This window comes from Salvelinus fontinalis, chromosome 19, assembly GCF_029448725.1.
Source record: "Salvelinus fontinalis isolate EN_2023a chromosome 19, ASM2944872v1, whole genome shotgun sequence".
NCBI classification, from domain to species: Eukaryota; Metazoa; Chordata; class Actinopteri; order Salmoniformes; family Salmonidae; genus Salvelinus; species Salvelinus fontinalis.
In genome coordinates this window covers 5,335,834-5,352,381 of record NC_074683.1, presented here as the reverse complement: position 1 = coordinate 5,352,381, position 16,548 = coordinate 5,335,834, and the positions used below count along the sequence as shown (strand labels likewise).

The following is a 16,548-nucleotide window of genomic DNA, read 5'->3' as shown; positions in this document are numbered from 1 at the left end:
GAGGAAGACTGAGAGAGAGAAGGGGACAGATAGAGGGAGGTCTTTGTGTTTCTCTCCACTGTTTGAAGCCTATAGCCCGCTCTGCCACACTCAGGCCCAGTGGCTGGCCCGAACCCACTCGGTCTTCTGTTTGCTTTAGAACCCAACGGACAGCACACACACACTCCTGTGTACTTAGAAAGTATACTGAGGAAGACACACATACACTTAGTTTTGATCGTCCAGTTTCACATTTCCATACTTTTTCAACTTTTAACACGCATACACACTAACTAAAAGTTCAGTGGGAGTCTGCAGAAAGGGAGCCCTTGTCCCGCTGGTTTAATAATGAAACAGGCTGGCCAGTGGCTTTGGTAGGGGTTGCTATGGGTACACTGGGAACAGGGAGAGAGGAGAGGGGTGGGTGAGAGGACTGGACTCAGTGAGAGAGACTCGAACATTCCAACCCTGATCGTTGCACATTTGAAGCAGGGGATAGAAGAGTGAAAGGGAGATCATACAGAAGAGAAGAGAGAGAAAGGTTGAAGAAGAGAGAAAGGTTGAAAAGAAAGAGAAAGAATAAGGGAGCAGGGGAAGAGAAAAATAATGGAAAGCTGAAGACTTCTCATTAACAAATAGGTAGGTCAAATAAAATGTTATTCTTCACATGCTTCGTAAACAACAGGCTAAGACTAACATTGAAATAAATGCTTACTTACAGGCCCTTCCCAACAATGCAGAGAGAGAATTTCAATTCAAATTTGTTGAACCAACGTGGAATAGACATTGAATTGACGCCTGTGCCTTGTGGGTGGGTCTGTGTGTGTTATTTGTTTTTTTTTTGTCTGGTGGGTGTGTGTCAGATAGGCATGATTCATTTCTAGAACTGCTCAAGTTTTTTGGAGTTTTAGTTCCAGTAACTGTGTCTTACTGTTCACCTTAGCAAAGGGGAGAACAAAAACCCCTTCCGTTAGTGTGTGTGTGTGTGTGTGTGTGTGTGTGTGTGTGTGTGTGTGTGTGTGTGTGTGTGTGTGTGTGTGTGTGTGTGTGTGTGTGTGTGTGTGTGTGTGTGTGTGTGTGTGTGTGTGTGTGTGTGTGTGTGTGTGTGTTTCTAAGAATGTTGAATACCACCACAGTAAGACACACTACATCTTCATTTTCTACAACTGATGGGATGCAACACCTGCCTAAAAATGACCCAGAGAGGAGGGAGAGAGTTGGTGATAGAGGGGAGGTGGAGAAAGAGAAGCAGAGTACATTGCTTTCTAGAGAGAAAAAAGAGAGAAAAAATAACAGCATATTCTCCAGTGTTAAATCAACATTGAAATGAAATGAAAGCAATTGTCTGAGGATGGTGCTGGACCATCTAACATAAAATGAAAATGGGACAGTTTGATGAAAAAGCTTTAAATAAAGGTTAAAATCTAGGTAATGTGAAAAGATTGTCCAAAACAAAGGGCCCTAATTATAACATATAGAATGCACCAAACATTCGCAATTAAAACAGTTCCATTTTAGAATTAGCAGCTAGGTAAGTGGATGAGTGTCAGCTAGAGCTGCCAGCCCCTCACACACTATCTGGAATGTGGTGGACTTTAGGAAATAATTAAGCAGAGGTTTATGGGTGTCTCTAGAACCGATTGAGTATGTGTGTGGGCTGTTGGCTCTCTGTAATCCTCTGGTCATGGTCAGTATGTGAGAGCAACGGTGTGGTAGATGGCAGTCTTCAAATCAATCATTTACCAACATTGATGTGCAGGAAAAGAGATAAAAAATGCTAAATGCTAAAGTAAAATAGAAACTATATAGAATAAGGAAGCCTGTTCTAAGGTACCACCAGAGTGGAAACACATGCTTTTTTATTTTTAGGAACTCAGTCGGGGTCTCAATTTACTGTTGACAGTTAGAAAAGTAGAATACACAAGGTGCAATTGTGAAATTTGATTGTGCATCAGCAGTTTTTCTCTTGTTATGTCAGTCACTAACCAGGTTTCCATCCAACCTTTTTATGCGAGTAAAGTACATGTCGGATAAAAAAAATGGCATGACAGGTCTGATGGAAAGAGAACCTTTTTTGGTAAACTTTCCAAACGTTGACAAAACAAAATATGCTAGAAAAGGTGGGATCTTTTTGAGTCTGTAAAATGTATTTTGCAAGAAATGGAGGAAACGCTTTTATGAGCAAATATTAATACACTGCTCAAAAAAATAAAGGGAACACTTAAATAACACAATGTAACTCCAAGTCAATCACACTTCTGTGAAATCAAACTGTCCACTTAGGAAGCAACACTGATTGACAATAAATTTCACATGCTGTTGTGCAAATGGAATAGACAAAAGGTGGAAATTATAGGCAATTAGCAAGACACCCCCAATAAAGGAGTGGTTCTGCAGGTGGTGACCACAGACCACTTCTCAGTTCCTATGCTTCCTGGCTGATGTTTTGGTCACTTTTGAATGCTGGCGGTGCTCTCACTCTAGTGGTAGCATGAGACGGAGTCTACAACCCACACAAGTGGCTCAGGTAGTGCAGCTCATCCAGGATGGCACATCAATGCGAGCTGTGGCAAGAAGGTTTGCTGTGTCTGTCAGCGTAGTGTCCAGAGCATGGAGGCGCTACCAGGAGACAGGCCAGAACATCAGGAGCCGTAGGAGGGCAACAACCCAGCAGCAGGACCGCTACCTCCGCCTCCTCAATTTAATAGAAACATCTCTGGTGGGAAAATGCACATTGCTTTTATCCCCCGAGAGTCGATTGACGCACCAGTGTGTAAATCTCAGTAACATAATCAAAACATCCCCATTAATATCCGTCAGTTTAAAGTAGAGATATCTCAGTCCACCGCATTCGCCTATGTCGCACTTCCGCAGACCTAGAGTGGTGTTTGTCAGACCATGACATCCCAAAAATTGTAAAAGTACCCAATTTTCATAACTGAGTAAAAGTATCGATACGTTAATAGAAAGTTACTCAAGGAAAATCAAATCAAGTAAAAGTTACCCAGTAAAATACTATTTGAGTAAAAGTCTAAAAGTTGGTTCTAATATGCTTAAGTATCAAAGTTAATGTAATTGATCAAATATATTTAAGTATCAAAAGTAAAAGTGAAAGTATAAATCATTACAAATTCCTTATATTAAGCAAAGCAGATGGCACAATTTTTATTGTATTTTTTTAAACTTTTATTGAACTAGGCAAGTCAGTTGAGAACTAATTCTTATTTACAAAGACTTCCTACCGAAAGGCAAAAGGCCTCCTGGACTGGGGCTAAGATTCCAAATAAAATAAACAAAACACACACCACAACAAGAGAAACACCACATTACATACAGAGAGACCTAAGACAACAACATAGCATGGCAGCAACACATACCAACACAGCATGGTAGCCAACTACATGGTAGCTACACAACATGGCAGCAGCACAACATGGTACAAACATTATTGGGCACAGACAACAGCACAAAGGGCAAGAAGGTAGAGACAACCACCAAAAAAAAAAAAGACGCCAGGTCAGCGGAGTCAATCACCACCTTCCGGAGACACCTGAAACCCCACCTCTTTAAGGAATACCTAGGATAGGATAAAGTAATCCTTCTAACCCCCCCCCCCCCCTTAAAAGAGTTAGATGCACTATTGTAAAGTGGTTGTTCCACTGGATATCATAAGGTGAATGCACCAATTTGTAAGTCGGTCTGGATAAGAGCGTCTGCTAAATGACTTAAATGTAAATGTAAATGTACAACAATCTATCACGCGAAGTAGCCACAACTGTCAGTAAGTGTCCATGATTGAGTTTTTTAATGAACCGATGGAGATAAAACTGTCCAGTTTGAGTGTTTTTTGCAGCTCATTCCAGTCGCTAGCTGCAGCGAACTGAAAAGAGGGATGTGTGTGCTTTGTTTTTAAAATGTATGGATAGCCAGGTGCACACTCCAACACTCAGACATAATTTACAAACAATGCATTTGTGTTTAGTGAGTCCGCCATATCAGAGGCAGTAGAGATTACCACGTATTCTCTTGAGAATAGTGCGTGAATTGGACCATTTTCCTGTCCTGCTAAGCATTCAAAATGTAACGAGTAGTTTAGGGTGTCAAGGAAAATGTGGGGAGTAAAAAGTACATTATTTTCTTTAGGAATGTAGTGAAGTAATAGTAAAAGTTGCCAAAAAATATAATTAGTAAAGTAAAGTACAGATACCCCAAAAAACTACTTAAGTAGTACTTTAAAGTATTTCTACTCACTACATACATGACATTACATGACTCAGCAGAACTAGGGTTTCAAAAGGGGGATATATTACTGGAAACTTAAGTTTTCCAGTAAATTACCAGAATTATGTTATCTTCAAGGATTTTATGTTATCTACCACAAGACATCTAGGGGTCCCTTTGGGTCCTAATTGACCACAAAATCAACATTTTGCCATGCCCATATCAGTCTCCGGACTTGAACCCCATTTAAAACTGATGGTTTGAATTGAAGAGGACAGTCCATAAGCGCAGACAAAGGATATCAAGGATTAGGATATAAATAGGATATTAAATCATATATTTTTTTAAATATTTGGAGCATCCAGCCACATCACCCTCTAGGCCTTGGGATTGTGTGTGTATGTTTTGGAGAGATCCAGCAACCCGCCCATGGGCTTTTTTACATGGCAGACAGGGTCGCAGTGTGTTCCACTATCCTGGCAACCACGCTGGCATCTTGTCTCCTCTCTCGCCCAGACACTTACTGGAACCACACAGGCAGGAAGTGATCTCACTCAAGCCCTGGCCCTCGGTAGAAAAGCCAAACTTTCCATCTGTTTTGTCATCCCTGCAGTGGACAGTTTTCTTGGTTGCTAGCAACAACTTTGCCACACAAACACAAACATGAATGAATGAATGTGCCCCTACTCTCAAAGGAGTAAACAAGCTAATATATTAGTCAGTAAACAGTGTATTAGTGTGCTTTGCTGAGTGAGTCATGACTGAGAGGGTTTGAATAGTACAAATCATGCATGGTGCTGCATAATGATGTATCTGTTCAGTGGAACAAGCCTGTGAGACGTTGAGATTTACCCATAAGCCCCTCTGTCACAACATTCCTCGGAAGACAAAACAGGAGGGGTGGGTAGTTATATTGTAGTTTGTTTGCCCTTTGCTGTTACCGACATAAATCTTTTTTTCATATCTGCATTCTTTTCACACCTCAGTTTCACAATGTTAGTAGTTTCCTGCTTCCGTCTCACAGCAAATTCTCCATTGTTAAATTAACACAAAGTGTGGACCTGTATAGACACTGGAACATTGTTAAAGGTCATGATGAACAGTCAAAATCATGTTTGGATGGTATTTGGATGAAACCAGATCAAAGTATGATGACTAAAGTATGAAAATTGTCTGTTGCTTCTACATTGATAAAGTTTGATCATAAAGTTAATGGTCCATGTCAAACACTTGGATTCATTATTAAGGGGACACCTTAACTCTCATTTTAATACACCAATGGTAACATGATATTATCTTACCTAACTTAAATAAGTACCGCCCTGGAACCAACATCATAGAAGCGGTTGTCAAGTCAACATATCCTTCAGTGCTGCTGTGAACCGCATCACAAGAGACATGCAATTTCAATGTTGTTTGAGTTGTTTTGTGGATCACCAAATTTGCTTGAGCTGATTTTACTACAACACTGCTGGTAGTTAGCCATGAGAGAAAAACTAATTTTCAGAATGACTGTTCAGGACCTTTAAATAATAAAATATTAACGATGACATATCCACGTAGGATCTCACTCGGTGATGCCCAGAGGACTGAAAATAGATGAATGAAACAACCATGTCTCTGTCACTCACAAAATCAATCATGGGTGGTAACTCTACAACTCACTTGAATGGCAAAGCACTCTGGGAAATATGGAAATCAAGCTTAATTCGGGGCGGTAGGTAGCCTAGTGGTTAGAGTGTTGGGCCAGTAACCGAAAGGTAGCTGTATCAATACTCCGAGCTGACAAGGCAAAAATCTGTCATTCTGCCCCTGTAAATATGAATTTGCTCTTAAATAACTTGCCTAGTAATAAAAGGTCTACACTATTCAGTGTCTATTCAGGTCCACATTTTCAATGTTAATTTAACACTAGGTATTTTTGCTGTGTATCAGCTGTTGATTCATAGAGATACAGTATACATGAGTATAATTATATTTATTGTGGGCCTGTTTATTTTGTTGGTGTTTTTCCTTTACATATGCATGTGTGTTTCTCTGGGAAAGAATGTGTTTTATGTACTAGTTGGGACACTGTCACAAGCCGGCTCATAGCCTGTGACAAAAATGAGGGGACATGAACAACAGGTATAGGCCAATTTAAAAGTGTTCTTTATTATAAACAAACTATTAACTTAAACTAAGAAAAAGGAATGAGGTGTGGAAGTATCATGATGTAAGGTGAATGTAAAGTGCATGGATGCGTGAATATGTGTGTGTGAACATGACTGAGTGAAAACTATGCAAAACTACAAAGGAACAAACAAATCATGAGCATACCTGGAGGAGCAGAGAGAGAGAGACAGAGAGAGACAGAAAGAGGTGATTAGTAAGCAGTTTTATGCCCTAAGCCCAGGTGGCTCCAATCACTAACGACCCTCCTCTGCCTGCAGGAGGAACCACCCCCTGCACTGCAGAGGAGGAGCCGTGACACCCCCCTCCTTAAAATGAGGGTCCCACCCTCAACCCAACCTCCAACATATTCAAAATAATTCAAATTTCCCCAAAAACAAAATAAACAAAAAAAAGATACCAATCCCGGCTCCTAGCAGTAGCCCCGTGTCCCCCAGCTGACTGTCCGCCCCTCAAACTCAGCAGCCCTGGTACCTGGGGAGCAATTTAAGAGAAAAGAGGCGCAGACAGCCCGTAGGGGTCAGCAGAGAAAAGATACAAGCTAGGTTAAAGGAGCACGGGACAGAGCATCAGCAATGATATTATCCTTACCACTAATGTGCCTAATATCAAGGTTGAATGGTTGCAAGAACAAAGCCCAACGCATCAGGCGCTGGTTGGGGTTTTGCATGGACCTCAGAAAAACAAGTGGGTTGTGGTCAGTGAACACAGTTAAAGGGGTCAAACCAGAACCAACATAGACCTCGAAGTGCTGTAAAGCCCAAATGAGAGCTAAAGCCTCCTTTTCAATTACAGAATAGTTTTTCTGATACTTATTAAATTTTCGGGAGAAGAAACTGACTGGACACTCAACCTTGTCGTCATTCTCCTGGAGAAGCACAGCCCCAGCACCGATTTTACTGGCGTCTACCTGCAATTTGAAAGGTTTCCCAAAATTTGGTGCTGCCAACACAGGTGCCAAACACAAAAGAGTCTTAACTGCATCAAATGCCTCTTGACACTGGGTGGACCAGATAAATTCAGCCTTGGCCTTCAACAGATTGGTCAGTGGGGACACTACTACCGAAAAGTTTTTACAAAAAGCACGGTAGTACCCCGCCATTCCCAGGAAGCGCATCAGTTCTTTCTTTGTAGAGGGCTGTGGGAACTGCTTCACAGCCTGAACCTTGGCTTCCACGGGACAGACAAATCCCTGACCAACAACCTTGCCTAGGTATGTGACTGTAGCTTTGGCAAACTCACATTTTGCCAAATTAATAGTCAACCTGGCCCACACCAGTCTTTCAAACAGGGCTTGCACTCTCCGAACATGCTCCTCCCAGGAGTCTGAGTAGACGACCACGTCGTCCAAATACACGGCACACCCTTCCAGACCTGAGACCACCCGATTCATTAGCCTCTGGAAGGTGGCTGGAGCATTCCGCAAGCCGAAAGGCATCACTTTATAAGAGAACAACCCAGATGGAGTTATAAAGGCAGCAATCTCACAAGCTCTTTTGGTAAGGGGTACTTGCCAATATCCCTTTAAAAGATCAAATTTGCTAACATACTTTGCTGACCCAACTTGATCAATACAGTCCTCCATCCTAGGAAGAGGGTAAAGGTCTGCTTTAGTAACATTGTTAACTTTTCTATAATCAGTGCAAGGTCTGAAAGTAGAATCAGACTTTTTGACCAATAGACAGGGTGAAGCCCAATTTGAACAACATGGCTCCGCAATACCATTGTCCAACATATACTGCACCTCTGTTTCCAGTTTCAATCTCTTCTCCTCAGACACACAATAAAATCTATGTTTGATAGGCTTAGCATCTCCGATGTCTATATCATGTTCAATTAAGTGGGTTTGCGATGGAGTGTCAGAAAACAAAACAGGGTAGTTTCTAATAAGAGCTACCAATTCATCACGTCTCTCATACACACAAACACACTCAGTAAAGGCAGTAATATTAAAGAGGACCATCAGGCAATGTGTCCATGGGTCTTCTCCCTCTAGTGTATGACGTGAAGAGACCACTGTGTACTTCCATTACCCTGTCATAGGCCAACAGACTCCTATTTAAAATCCAAGTCTACATAGCTTTTCAAAGGACAAGAACGTAATGCACATTGGCTATATTGTCTCCTATTTTGCAGCTTGTATTAGTTGAAAACATTTCAGATTAAATGTATGGGAGTCAGATAACATGATTGGATAGATATGCTATTTTAATAATTTAAGTAGTCTCGATTAGTCTGAGTGGCGTGATAAAAATGTTTTTAGTAGTACCATATTCTAACAGCAGGTGGAAGCTTGAGATACATCACTGACATGGAGAGGAAGGTGCAGTTAGTAGAAGAGGAGGAGAGAGAGAGGGAGGAAATAAGGGAGGGAGGGAGTGAAAGCGAGTGACATGAGGAGAAAATGGGCAGAGAATGTGTCTGTCATGTCATCACTGAAGACTGTCTGTGGTGTCCCGTGTTCAGAGAGTAAGCCTAAGTCCTCGATCTTTCTTTCTCCTCTCCTCTTTTTCTCCCCCCTGCTCTCTGTCTCCCCCTCCCCTCTCTGCTTCTCTCTCTGGGCTGACCGTTTCTCACCCTTGCGTCTGCTAGACAGGGGTGCGGAGTTCCAGCGTGTCTCCCAACAGATGTGGAAGGCTAAGTTGCTGCGTCAGGAGCAGAGCTAAAAGGCTAACATCTGAGAAGCAGAGAAGATGACAACATGCCTCCCTGACCACCGCCAGTGCCATCCCTGTAAGTAGCCATACATTTAATAGTCAAGCCACACATTTAATAGTCAAGCCACATCTTGAGTCATTTATCATACGGGAATCTATTTAAGTGGCGGCCTTATGTCTGTGTGTGCATGTGTGTATACGTAACAGACATAGAAAACGAAAGAGAAGGAGATTGGATTTGGAGGGGAAAAGGAGAGAGGATTTGGAGAGGCAGAGAAAGGGGAGCGGGGGAGGGGGGGGAATTGGGTGCCTGCTTGTGGCCGCATGTGGAACATGATGTCAGAGGAATGCTCTGTGCCTCTCCTCATAGCTGTCTGGAACAGCAGCCACCTTCCCTCCCTCCCTCCCGCCCTCCCTCTCCTTCAGCATCCGGCCATGCAGCTGGAGCCTGCAGCAAGGGAAAGGAGGAAAGGAGGGAGAGGGAGAGGAAGACAGTAGGGCAGAGGGAGAAGAAGATGTTTGGTGTGACATAACTCGGGAGAGAGAGATAGGTGGGACTTGGACAGTAACGGAGTGGAAATAAGGAGGGAGATATCTAAACAGGAGTTTATAGCACTGCATAAGCTTCTAGTATTGCAGACCTGTGAGTCAGGGTTGTGGTCTGGAGGAGGAAGGGAACAGTAGTCTATTAGAGCTTGGGCTCCGGTAATGCAGACTGGGCTGTGGTTCTGTGTACTTAGCAGGGGTCAGGTGACTGAAGGATACAGTGGCTGCAGGCCGAGGGAGTTAGAAGCAGTCAGACACTTAGCACAGAATGGAAGTAAGTTAACACAGTGTTGTGTGAAGCCACAGCTGCTGAGGTTTAGTTTAGATTTAAGGCCAGTGGCATATCTGTTTAAACTGAGAATTATTTTGTACTGTGTGATGGATATAATCTGTTGATGCTAAAATGAGGATTGGGATCGTCATAGCCAATCCTCTGCAAGGCTGGGTTTTCAAACAAATATATCCTCTTAAGTTAGAGAGAAAATATAGTTTGAATATGGCACTGTTTTAGCAACTGAAACCCTGATAAGCGCTATACGCAGTTTATATAAGAGAAAAATAAAAAGGGTTCTTTGTGACCAGATCAATCCTTCTTTTTTTCCATCTATGTACATTATATCCAACCGTGATGCCAATCACAGCATCGGAAAGTCCTTGCTTCTTGAAGTCAAGATGACTTATTCATCACATTTTTCCTTCGCTCCTCAATTGGGAAAGAAAGAGGCAGTGTTTTATTTTTCCTGACAGTTTTAATGTGGCTGGCCACAGCCTTTACCGCAGCACAGCACGGCGCAGGCACTTTTATAGACAGCCAAATGCCATCCGCAGTAGCCCAGGGCCTGGAAGGACCTCGCCCTAATAAAGTAGTGGAGCAAAAAATAAGTGGCTCAATTGCGTCTGCGGTAGCCTGGGCTGTCCTGGAAATAAAAAGCTGAATTCAGCTGGCTGTCTCTCACAGCCCTTAAACCAATAAACTGGAGATGTAAATCAGTAGCAGCTAGGTTACTGTAGGACAGAACAGCTAGGGACCATGTGCTATTATGAGCAAGTGAGTGTCTGTATAATTGTGTGTTCTTTGTGACAAAGAGGCAGAGAGCAATCTGACTCATTTTTCCCACTGGTATGATTTGTCTTGCTTTCGATTTAGCTTTGTTTATGAATTGGTCTTGGTGTCTATGTTGTGATTTCAACCTTGTATACACCCAAAGCTCCTTAAAAACATGTACTTACATAACTTTCCCTCCTATCATACAGATTTGCATACAGCCTTCAGGATATCCCCTCGGTGAAGATGTAGTCCAATTGGTTGCCTTGGAGATGTCTCTAAACAGGGCCTCCTCTTGGCGCCGTCCCCCTGCCCTGTTGCTGTGGACTCTGTGGGTTCTAATCCTCCCCTCAACTGTCACCCTGACCACAGGCCCCGGCAACAGCACCCTGCTCTTTGACAGCACCGACAACAGCAACAGCCTGCGGAACTGCAGCTGCTCCGCCCACATCCAGGACTGTGACGAGGCGCTGGCCAACCTGCTGTGCAGCTGCCACACTGTGCTGCGCTCCGAGCTGACCCCCGGCGGCCTGAGGGAGCAGGGCGGACTGACTGTGTGGCTCAGAGAGCCCTGGGTTCTCACAGAGCTGCTGAACGGCAGCGTGGTGCTCGACCTACGCCTGTCGTTCTGTGCCACTGGCACCCTGGCCATCCCCAACCAGTACCTGGCCCTGTTTGGCCTCCGTAGGCTGAGGGTCCACAGTGCTGCCCAGGGCGCTCCACACTTGGAGCAGGTCCTCACCATCTCCTCTAGGAGTAGAGATATGGAGGGGATGGGGTGCCTCTCCTCCACTGACCCCGCCTCCCCCTCCTCCGTTCTCCATGTATCCTTCCTGGATGTGTCAGCGCTAAATGGGTTGTCGTCCCTGAAGGCCTACAGTGTGAGCGCCACTCCCATGTCCACCCTCTTCCAACACTTCCCCCACCTGCCCCTACCCCCCTCCACCGCCCTGGATCAGCCCCCGGGGCCCCAACAGGACTGCCTCCTCACCTTCATATACTAGACCTGTAGGTTCTGAGCTCAGAGCTAGATCTGTGGAAACTAGACTGGGCTGGATGGATGACACTGAGGTGCCTACAAGAGCTCCATCCACCCAGATGTTACTAAAGGGGCTTGGTGTGTAGAGAGCTGTGCTGCTTTCCAATGTGTGTCTATATGGTGCATTTCTACAGTGCAGGAAAAAACAAACACTATTATCTGTCCTCAAGAGGACTCTGGACAAGAAAACACAACCATCTCTGAGAAGAAGATGGAGTCATATTTCAATATCATTGCAAGAAAAAGGGAGAGGTCCGGTTAGGTGAGAGTAAGACAACGATGGCATCCGTCTGCTGCTCTATAAACTGACAGAGCTTGTAGACCTGCTGCTTTCTGACAGTTACATTTTCCAGCTGCTCTTTTCTCTCGGTTATTGCGTGCAGATGGCCTATTAAAACATGTTGTTTTGAAACCGGTTACGATATCTGCCTTAAATGGGCCAGCCTGGTTAGAACCCTGTTGGATCATCAGGCGATGGACTTCACTCTCCGTGACTGTACAGTTCTAAATCCACCTACTTAAGCTGGACTTGGTTGGGGTTTTATTCAAGATGAAGCTAAAAGCGTTCTGGACTAGTTTGATCTGGAAATTGGTCCGGCCCATGCTGGATTGATTACGTCACTCTGTTTCTGGTGTTCTAGAATTCAGGGTTGTCCTGGAACAACCATGGAGTGGAGTGTTCTCATCTCTATGTTCCACAATGTGTTCTTCTGCTCATGTTCTAGAACAGGGATGGGCAAACTTTTTGTCTCGAGGGCCACATTGGGATTTCGAAATTCAACGGAGGGCCTCACATTTTTTTGTTTCACAAAATAATAATTCCCCCACCAAAAGTTTCAAAAAAAAATACTCAAACCTCCCGCGGGCCGGATTGAATGTAGTTTGCCCATCCCGCAGGCCGTAGTTTGCCCACTCCTGTTCTAGAATGACCATGTATATTTACAGTGGTACCTTGACCAGGGACCTACTATAGACCAGCCTAGTAAGGGTTAATACATTTTAATCATTGTGTAAAAAAAAGAAGCATGCAAAGAGGTGTTAGGAACTCAAAAATAAGTTCTCCACTCAGAAAACGAATGGCACCAATCTGGTCTTTATTTCCATCTCACATCCTGAGAGAGACGTAAACATTCAATTCATCTAAAACCACTCTCACAAACAAAGACTGCAGCCAACACTTCTGTTCTGTAGATCATCCAGAGTCTGAGCGTGTGCGTGTGTGTGTGCGCATATGAATGTGTGTGTCTACGCGATGTGTGCAGGTGTACAGTGCATCCGGAAAGAATTCAGACCCTTTCACCTTTTCAACATTTTGTTACATTACAGCCTTATTCGAAAATGTATTCAATTATTTTTTCCCTCATCAATCTACACACGAATAATGACAAAGCAACAACATTTCTTTTTGCAAATGTATTTTAAAATAAAAACAGAAATACCTTATTTATATAAGTATTCAGACCCTATGCTATGAGACTCGAAATTGAACACAGGTGCATCCTGTTTCCATTGATCATTCTTGAGAAGTTTCTACACCTTGATTGGAGTCCACCTCTGGTAAATTCAATTGATTGGACATGATTTGGAAAGGCACACATCTGTCTATATAAGGTCCCACAGTTGATAGTGCATGTCAGAGCAAAAACCAAGCCATGAGGTCGAAGGAATTGTCCGTAGAGCTCCGAGACAGGATTGTGTCGAGGCACAGATCTGGGGAAGGGTACCAAAAAATGTCTGCCGCATTGAAGGTCCCCAAGAACACAGAGGCCTCCATCATTCTTAAATGGAAGAAGTTTGGAACCACCAAGACTCTTCCTAGAGCTGGCTGCCGGCCAAACTGAACAGTCAGGGAGGTGACCAAGTACCCAATGGTCACTTTAATAGAGCTCCAGAGTTCCTCTGTGGAGATGGGAGAACCTTCCAGAAGGACAATCATATCTGCAGCACTCCACCAATCAGGCCTTTATGGTAGAGTGGAAGCCACTCCTCAGTAAAAGGTACATGACAGCCCACTTGGGAGTTTGCCTAAAGGCACCTAAAGGACTCTCAGACCATGAGAAACAAGTTCTCTGGTCTGATGAAACCAATATTGTAATCTTTGGCCTGAATGCCAAGCATTATGTCTGTAGGAAACCTGGCACCATCCCTACGGTGAAGCATGGTCGTGGCAGCATCATGCTGTGGGGATGTTTTTTAACGGCAGGGACTGGGAGACTAGTCAGGATCGAGGGAAAGACGAACGGAGCAAAGTACAGAGAGATCCTTGATGAAAACCTGCTCCAGAGCGTTTAGGACCTCAGACTTGGGTGAAGGTTCACCTTCTAACAGGATACCGACCCTAAGCACACAGCCAAGACAACGCAGGAGTGGCTTCGGGACAAGTCTCTGAATGTATTCAAGTGGCCCAGCCAGAGCCCTGACTTGAACCCGATCTAACATCTCTGGAGAGACCTGAAAATAGCTGTGCAGCGATGCTCCTCATCCACCCTGACAGAGCTTGAGAGGATCTGCAGAGAAGAATGGAAGAAACTCCCCAAATAAAGGTGTGCCAAGAATGTTGCGTCATACCCAAGAAGACTTGAGGCTGCTGCGAAAGGTGCTTCAACAAAGTACTGAGTAAAGGGTCTGAATAGTTATATAATATTTTTTTTGCTATGTCATTATGGGGTATAGTGTGCAGAATGATGAGGGGAAAAACTATTTAGTCCATTTTAGAACAAGGCTGTAACATAACAAAATGTGGAAAAGTCAAGGGGTCTGAATACTTTCCGAAATGCTCTGTACATGCATAGGTGTGTGCATATTCTTTTCTCATCTACATCTTGTAACCCTATGGGCCCTGGTCAAAAGTAGGGCACTATATAAGGAATAGGGTGCCAGGAATAGGGTGCCATTTGGGACGTGGGCACTCACTAATGACTGTTGATGTTGGAATCTGTATCTCCACTATAATCTCTCAAGCACAAACTCACTCTGTACAGCCAGAAATCTGGCATTAGTCCTTCCCATCTGGGGAATGTATGAATAGACACCTCTGAAAACCATTAACTGTGGATTAAACATTCAGGCTAGGTCATCAAAAATGTGTTGCTCCTTGCTCTAACCATCTGCCTCTTACGGAAAAACCACATGATTTCACGTGGGAAATCACATGATTTCACATGACATTTCCATATGTTCGGCACATGTGAAATCATGTGAAGCCATGTGTTTTACATGTGATGATATTTCACATGTGGATTTTCACGGGATCCACAATGTGGATTTTCACGTGATCCACAATGTGGATTAACATTTTCAAATGAGATTTCACAGATGATGCCCTACAAACAAAAATAAGTTCTTATAATACACATTGTGTTTTCAACGTACATATTTGACAAACATGACTACACTAGCTAGGTTTCCATCCAATTGGCAACACATTTTAATGTGAATTTTCTCAAATCCGCATAAAAACAAGATGTGTTTCCATCAAATTGACTTGTTGCAGATAAAAGTGATGATGCAGTGCACATAAAAATACATTTTGCAGTTAAATTCCCATATACCGAATAAAAAATAGAAGTTAAATGTGTTTCCAGGACATTTTTTCAACTGATGAAAATGTTTGCATTATATAGCGTGTGCCCACTCTGGTATTGGCACATGAACTCGAGCCAACAGCTCACAGATACAGTGCAGTTATAGCCTACACAAGTGGTTCCCAACCTTTTTCGGTTACTGTACCACCAACTGAATTTTGCTCTGCCCAGAGTACCCCTGAGTACCTCCTCGTGCATTTTACCAGTAGGCCTATGGTTTCATGCGTCTTCTCATGTACCCGCTGTGGATAGGCCAAGTACCCCCAGGGGTCCTAGTACACCTGGTTGGGAACCACTGACCTACATGATGAGAATATTATGGACAATAATGTCCGTGAAGCATCAAAATTCATGTCACCAGAATAAGACCCTCGATATTTATTGGAAAGGAGTGTCAAGCTCATCACCTTGCACATTCACCACCCTGTGAAGTTCATCATAACTTATTTCATCTGTAGCCTAAAAAACTGCATCCCGACAAGTCCTAGTGGGAGGACCACACAACATGTCATCACGTGACTCCAAGTTTACTACAATATGATGATTATTATATCAATATTTCCGCAAAAAGCGTTTCCACCAACATTCCTTGTATAAATAATTTTACAGACACAAAAAGATCCCACCTTGTCTAGTGTATTTTGTTTTGTCGATATTTGTAAAGTTTACCAGCTGGTCTGTCATGACATTTTATATCCGACATGAACATTACACACATAAAAAGGTTGGATGTAAACCTGGTTAAGAGGGTACTTTTTTTTTTTCGGTCTTTATTATTCAACATGTTCTTACCTGGAATTCGAACTCACAACCTCTTGGTTCACAGCATTCCGATCTTCCTGCAACACCACCATGTCTGTGTCAATGACTGATTTCACCTCCATTTCTACACTTTGGACTTCAAAGTAAATCTCAGCTTTGTTAAAAATACACTCAAGATAAACTAATATATTTATATTAATGGTTCAGGAGTAACAATAAATCAGAATAATATGCCCCACCAACATTAGACAACTACACAAAAACCCCTCAAGTTGCTGAAATAAGTCAATTAAATCCATGATGAGAGAATAGTCAGAATAACTGAGAACTAAAATAGCAGTGCAGAAGGTACTCTTTTGCTAAGCACTGAGATGTAATAGGTAATGAATGTTTAGGGGAACGCTATTGACTTTGTGACGCAGCAGAGTATCAGCATATTCCAATTCCAGAGGTTGTGAATTCAAATCCCAGATGGTATCATAATTAAGCTGAACAGCGATAACACATGGAATTGCACATTTGAAAATGTGATCACATGTGAAG

The 16,548-nt window shown here is 43.1% G+C and overlaps 1 protein-coding gene across 1 annotated transcript; it reads left to right on the top strand.

The window, feature by feature from the left end:
- Positions 1–402: 402 nt before the first annotated feature.
- Positions 403–15,232, top strand: LOC129816249 (uncharacterized protein C21orf62-like). The gene is made up of 3 exons (XM_055870495.1): positions 403–618; positions 8,965–9,105; positions 10,830–15,232. The coding sequence occupies exon 3, from the start codon at positions 10,893–10,895 to the stop codon at positions 11,622–11,624; it is 732 nt and encodes a 243-aa protein (XP_055726470.1). The 5' UTR covers positions 403–618; positions 8,965–9,105; positions 10,830–10,892; the 3' UTR covers positions 11,625–15,232.
- Positions 15,233–16,548: the final 1,316 nt, after the last annotated feature.

Bases quoted from the DNA above. Each gene is read 5' to 3' on its own strand.
- LOC129816249 (XM_055870495.1), top strand. From the start codon at position 10,893: ATGTCTCTAAACAGGGCCTCCTCTTGGCGCCGTCCCCCTGCCCTGTTG.